The sequence below is a fragment of the Ptychodera flava genome, chromosome 18 (assembly GCF_041260155.1).
Source record: "Ptychodera flava strain L36383 chromosome 18, AS_Pfla_20210202, whole genome shotgun sequence".
Classification (NCBI taxonomy): domain Eukaryota; kingdom Metazoa; phylum Hemichordata; class Enteropneusta; family Ptychoderidae; genus Ptychodera; species Ptychodera flava.
In genome coordinates this window covers 20683905-20689603 of record NC_091945.1, presented here as the reverse complement: position 1 = coordinate 20689603, position 5699 = coordinate 20683905, and the positions used below count along the sequence as shown (strand labels likewise).

Here is a 5699-nt window from a genome sequence, read left to right as displayed (position 1 = left end):
TAAGAAGAGTTTAGGTCATAGAACACTCGATTGACCTTGAAACATACATGTACACGTACTTGTACACAACATCAGGGCAGAGAGTAACACATAGAAGACTAGGAGACTTACCAGTTACCATGGATTTTTGAATTCTGGTATCTGAGAATAATCAACTATTAGAGAAAAAAGATGGGGTCACCATGCTTGATCTTATACAAATGTACGATGAAAAGTCACAGTTTTTCTCAAATCACTTAATATCAATATATAAAACCATTCACTTCAAGTTCATGCAGTGAATGGAATTTTCACATCCCATCATACAATAACACAAAACATCTGCTTGCAGAACTACACAATACATGCTTAATTTTACTCTGCGTACATTCCTAATAAATATGCGGCTATATGATAATTGGGGGGGGGGGGGCTTGAAAATTTTTGATCATATAGACGGAGGGGACTTGAAAATTTTTGAGGCCATTAGGGGGATCTGAAAAAAATAGATTTCAATCGCGATTCCTCCAGCCCCTTCACCATTTTTTCTGAACACAGCCTAACCCGACGATTTCGCAAGTCTTCTATCGTAATTGCAAAGCGTGATCCAGTTTTCAATAAACCTTTTGACCACAAACAATACCACGCCCTCTCAGTTTTGTATGATCAATTGGGTTTTCTACAATTGCGAAGGACAAAGATATGTGTTGTTTAACAGCCAGGCTTTACAATATTTATCCACAAGACATCACGACGTTTATTCAATTTTTGTATGCACGCTTTCGTCATGATTGTAAAGTTATCTCCGGACAAAGTACAGAACAAACAGTGATAGTGAAAGACACGGACGATTTTACAGTAAACAGACTGAGTACCGTCGCCGTTTTGAATGCAACATTCATTTTCTCATCTAACAAACGCTGACAACATACTTGAGTGCCTTTCTTCAGTATTGGCTTCACTGTCTACAGAAACAGCGACAATGCATACTGATTCGTCCAGCCATCACGGGCAAAAGCTCGAACTGAAGGAAACACTTTTCTTCTTCTTTTGTTCCAGAAACAAAGAATGTTGACAATCTCATCTATGCAGTTGTTGGATGCATTTTTGGAGTCGTGGCCCTGCTAACGACAGTGATAGGGTTCATATTAATGGCGCTGCTAAGGTAATTTCCATTATAAGAAATGTGAGCAGTTATCATTTTGTAGTCCCCGCCAACTAACACTGAGATAGAGGTCACCTGCACTTCTGTGAGTCAAACGTATTCTTCGTGACCGCATTTGACTGAAAGAAATGCCCTTCTTGGACTAAGTCAATAACCTTCGATAAATATATGGACAAAGGTGGCTTTGAATTGTCAAGACCCTCTGTTTTACTCCGTTTTGCGATAAACGCTGTAATGACATGCAGTATATATGACATTCGAAAAAAATATTCAAGGCGGTAAAATTCGGTACAGTAACCTAATTTCCTGATAACCTGGCTGATAAAAAAATATTTAAATATAATTCTCTCATAGTTGACGGCAGGATCAAGCGAAATTGCTTTTTGAAATATAATTATTAAAATATAAGTTATACCGGAAGTTATAACTAGCCATCGGTCTGCGTTTCTGCACAAAACGATGTAATCTTCGCACGGTTAACAAACTGTGCATGTTATTCATTTTATGCAGGCGTCGAAAGAAAAAGAAGGAAGACAAGGAAGAGGACGTGGATAACGACAGTGTTAAATCCCTCGACGGAGACGAAACTTCAAGTACTACACCGATCGGTGACCCGGCCAACCCGGCACGAAGAAATTCTTACAACGTTCTCAGCAAAGGAAGCTTTTACGAAGTCTTGGATCTGGACAAACTTGAAAATCAGGTACATATACCGTATACCTTTAAGTCGCATGTGTTGATTCGTTTCACTAGAGAAGTCTCTTTACACAGGACGTCTTTGTCGATGAACGAATGAATGAATGAATGAATAAATTAATCATTGAATCAATGGATCAATGAATCAAGCAATCAATTAATCAACGAACGAACGAATCAGTCAATCAAGCTATCTATCTATCCATCTATCCATCCATGTCTCTCTCTCTATCTATCTATCTATCTATCTATCTATCTATCTATCTATCTATCTATCTATCTATCTATTGATCAATCAGTCAATTGATCAATAATTGACTAATTACGTACCTACCTATCCTTATGTATCTGTGTATTTATTTCATAAATGTGTACATAAGATAAAAGATAGAAATAAAGTATCTATGTATCTATCTGTATGTATGTATGTATGTATGTATGTATGTATGTATGTATGTATGTATGTATGTATGTATGTATGTATGTATGTATGTATGTATGTATGTATGTACCGGTATGTATGTATGTATGTATGTATGTATGTATGTATGTATGTATGTATGTATGTATGTATGTATGTATGTATGTATGTATGTATGTATGTATGTATGTATGTATGTATGTATGTATGTATGTATGTATGTATGTATGTATGTATGTATGTATGTATGTATGTATGTATGTATGTATGTATGTATGTATTAGTGTATGTATGTATGTATGTATGTATGTATGTATGTATGTATGTATGTATGTATGTATGTATGTATGTATGTATGTATGTATGTATGTATGTATGTATGTATGTATGTATGTACGTATGTATGTAGGTATGTATGTATGTATGTATGTATGTATGTATGTATGTATGTATGTATGTATGTAGTAGTATGTATGTATGTATTATGTATGTATGTATGTATGTATGTATGTATGTATGTATGTATGTATGTATGTATGTATGTATGTATGTATGTATGTATGTATGTATGTATGTATGTATGTATGTATGTATGTATATGTATGTATGTATGTAATATCTATCTATCTATCTATCTATTCGTTCGCTTGCCTGTAGTACTACCTTCGTCGTATTAATGTCATGATTTAGTAATAGTGTGGATAAAGACATCACGAAGCGGGGATGTTTTTGCATAGGTCGGACCACTCATAAGCAAAGTGTAGTGGTACTCTTTCAGCCACTCATCTTGTGTAATTATTGTTCTCAATAGAATGGCAACTTGGTCAGCAACAGACACAGACCATCTTGGCAGTGGACGGGCGGCTTGGAATCATCAACATCGTGGACTGATCCCGGGAACCATCTGAAACTAGAAAGGAAATTTTCTCGGGTGTATGACACTGACGTCTGACGTCACCATTGGCATTTTACACGGTCATCGCCTATACATCTGTACATAATTGTCACAATATTTACATAGTTTTTATCGACAAAGCGAGTATTTTACGAAAGAGGAAAGTAGATATGCGTTATCATTACTGTAAGAACGTTCACAGTCTTAGCGGACTTGAGTTCCAGCATGAGCACAAAATATACAGCTTGAGCCAATAGGAAGCTGTTTTACAGAGCTCCATAATTTGCTGCCAAAAAACATTGCAAAACGCTAATTATAATTTGGACTTCTACGTATATCCTCGTATGACAATCGAGTTGCAATATTTCACAGCCTTTTTCCAAATGCATCATCAGCCCGACTGGTCATCTGGTGGCAAGAGTTCATCGACCTCTGAAGATGAGTCGTCACACCTCCAAGTTGAGTTGAACATTTGAGTATTTTTCTTAATCGCTGCACTGTAAGTGCCTCAACTTGAACCTTTATATCAAAATTGTCTCTACCTGGATGACTGGGAATCTTCAAGTGTCACCTTTTCACAATTGAGTGAGACGTACTCTGCCGTTGAACGGAACAGGCTGATCTGTTTACACTAATTGCCAGACTGCAACGGGCCGTTGATTTTATAGATGTATAAGAACTCTAGAACTTTTGATACATTTCTCAATGACATGATTTAACTTCTTTATCAGAATAAAAATCAAGGAGCTGAAGCCGTTTGCTTTTCCCAAATTAATTCGATATTCAATGGAATCTTGTCAAACTGAAAGAAAACTTTTCGCGTCTTACATTTGTCGATTTTTTTCCTATCATAGGAAGTCTAAAGTTCAACCCAACTTTCGGGCTGACGTCTTGTTCATTTTAATGGATATGAAATACGTAACTGCTGGAAACAAAAAGAGCCTAGTTGAAAAATATCCGCAATATATGTACAGCTTACATTCTAACCTTAGCTGCATAGTGTGGCAGTAGCATCGTCTTTATCATGGACACGAAACGTGACAGTTATTTCAGCGCAATACAGTAATTATGGTGAAAATATGTCAATGATATACCTTTCGGTAGAGTTTCTTTCTGATAGTCTGACGATGATCGTAATTAAACGGTCGTAAATAAGTATTGGACTTTAACGATCACTTTTAAGTAGACGTCTCAAATACAGGAATTTACCAAATATATATATATTTTTTAAAATACTTCTGAAAATGTATATCGATAATTTTAGCATTGGCAATGAGAGTGCTAACGCATTCTGTAACATCAACGCACAGCATTAAAATATAGTAATGAGTTTATATTCTCTAAACCTATTATCTTTTATACAAAACAGCCAATAGTGAAACTTCAGAATAGGTTGATGCTCAATTTACGCATGATTAAGGATATATATAGCCTTGTTGATTTGCTTAAATTTACTTACATAATTTTATTCAACTAGTAGCATTTTATTCAAATTTACCATTGCCAAATATCCACAGAGGTTTGCCATAATGATATTGAAACTGCTTGATTGTGCCAAGAGCCTTTTCATATGATATGATGTTGTTGTTTTACAAAATCTCGTTCGCATCGACCAGTTTCTCAAATTGCCGAGTCTAAATCTATATATATTTGATGTTAAAATGCCATCATTCGGTGATGTAGTTTGTAGATTGATTTTTACTTACAGCCAATGTGTTCATTATATACTTGTAACGAATATAGAGATAGCTTGTTCAAAGCAATCGATGGTTTGTTTTTTAAGAAATTAAACAGAACTCTTTTTACAGGCAGATAAACTAAGAAAGAAGTCTGGTATGTGTGTTTGTCATTCATTTGATGAAATCAAACCAATTTCTGTAGTTGACACAATATATTGTAAAAAGCACATGGGAGAAGGGGGGGGGCGGCTAAGGAATTCTTTTTGTTTTCCAATAGATTATGCAGATTTCAATGAATCATTCATGATTCATTTAATTCATATTGGCATTTCAATAAATCAGATTTAAAATCTTTCTCTATGCTTCTCAATATTAATGTCCTTTCCTGAATACAACACATCTAACTGCTGTAATAATGTCTCCGTTATTCCCTCAGATAGCAGATCAAAAGAATATTCACAAGATTCTTAACTGAGTTGCCCCATGGCTCACTTTCACGCAAAAAACTTTCCTCTTCTCACATAGATGCATTTCCCCGCCACATTTAATACTTTTCAGCCACTAAACATGTCAGAATGAAAGACCTCTACGAGGTGACGAAAATGGCCGACGACAGAATGGCCTATTAGGTTTTCAATGCTCTGAACGAAACAGACAGACATTACACTGCCTTTCTAAAGATCCAATATTTGGACAATGTCCAAATACCCAATCCCCTTAAAGGTATACAGTCACCTGTAATCTAAATATGCCCATATATGGTCAAAGGGCGTTCCTTGGTATTCAAAATGCCCATTTGAGGGCGCTGTTTTTAAAAAGCGGCCACCCGCTTAAAATCAGTGATTGGTTCGATTTTCTCTTTCC

General features: G+C 35.7%; 1 protein-coding gene across 1 annotated transcript in view; it reads left to right on the top strand.

The window, feature by feature from the left end:
- LOC139117116 (uncharacterized) overlaps positions 1-5203 on the top strand; it is a 10333-nt gene extending 5130 nt beyond the window's left edge. The window contains exons 5-7 of the mRNA XM_070679960.1: positions 1039-1144; positions 1655-1847; positions 3073-5203. Coding sequence (XP_070536061.1) covers positions 1039-1144; positions 1655-1847; positions 3073-3213 — 440 coding nt within the window. The 3' untranslated portion in view covers positions 3214-5203. The remainder of the gene's footprint in view (positions 1-1038; positions 1145-1654; positions 1848-3072) is intronic.
- Positions 5204-5699: the final 496 nt, after the last annotated feature.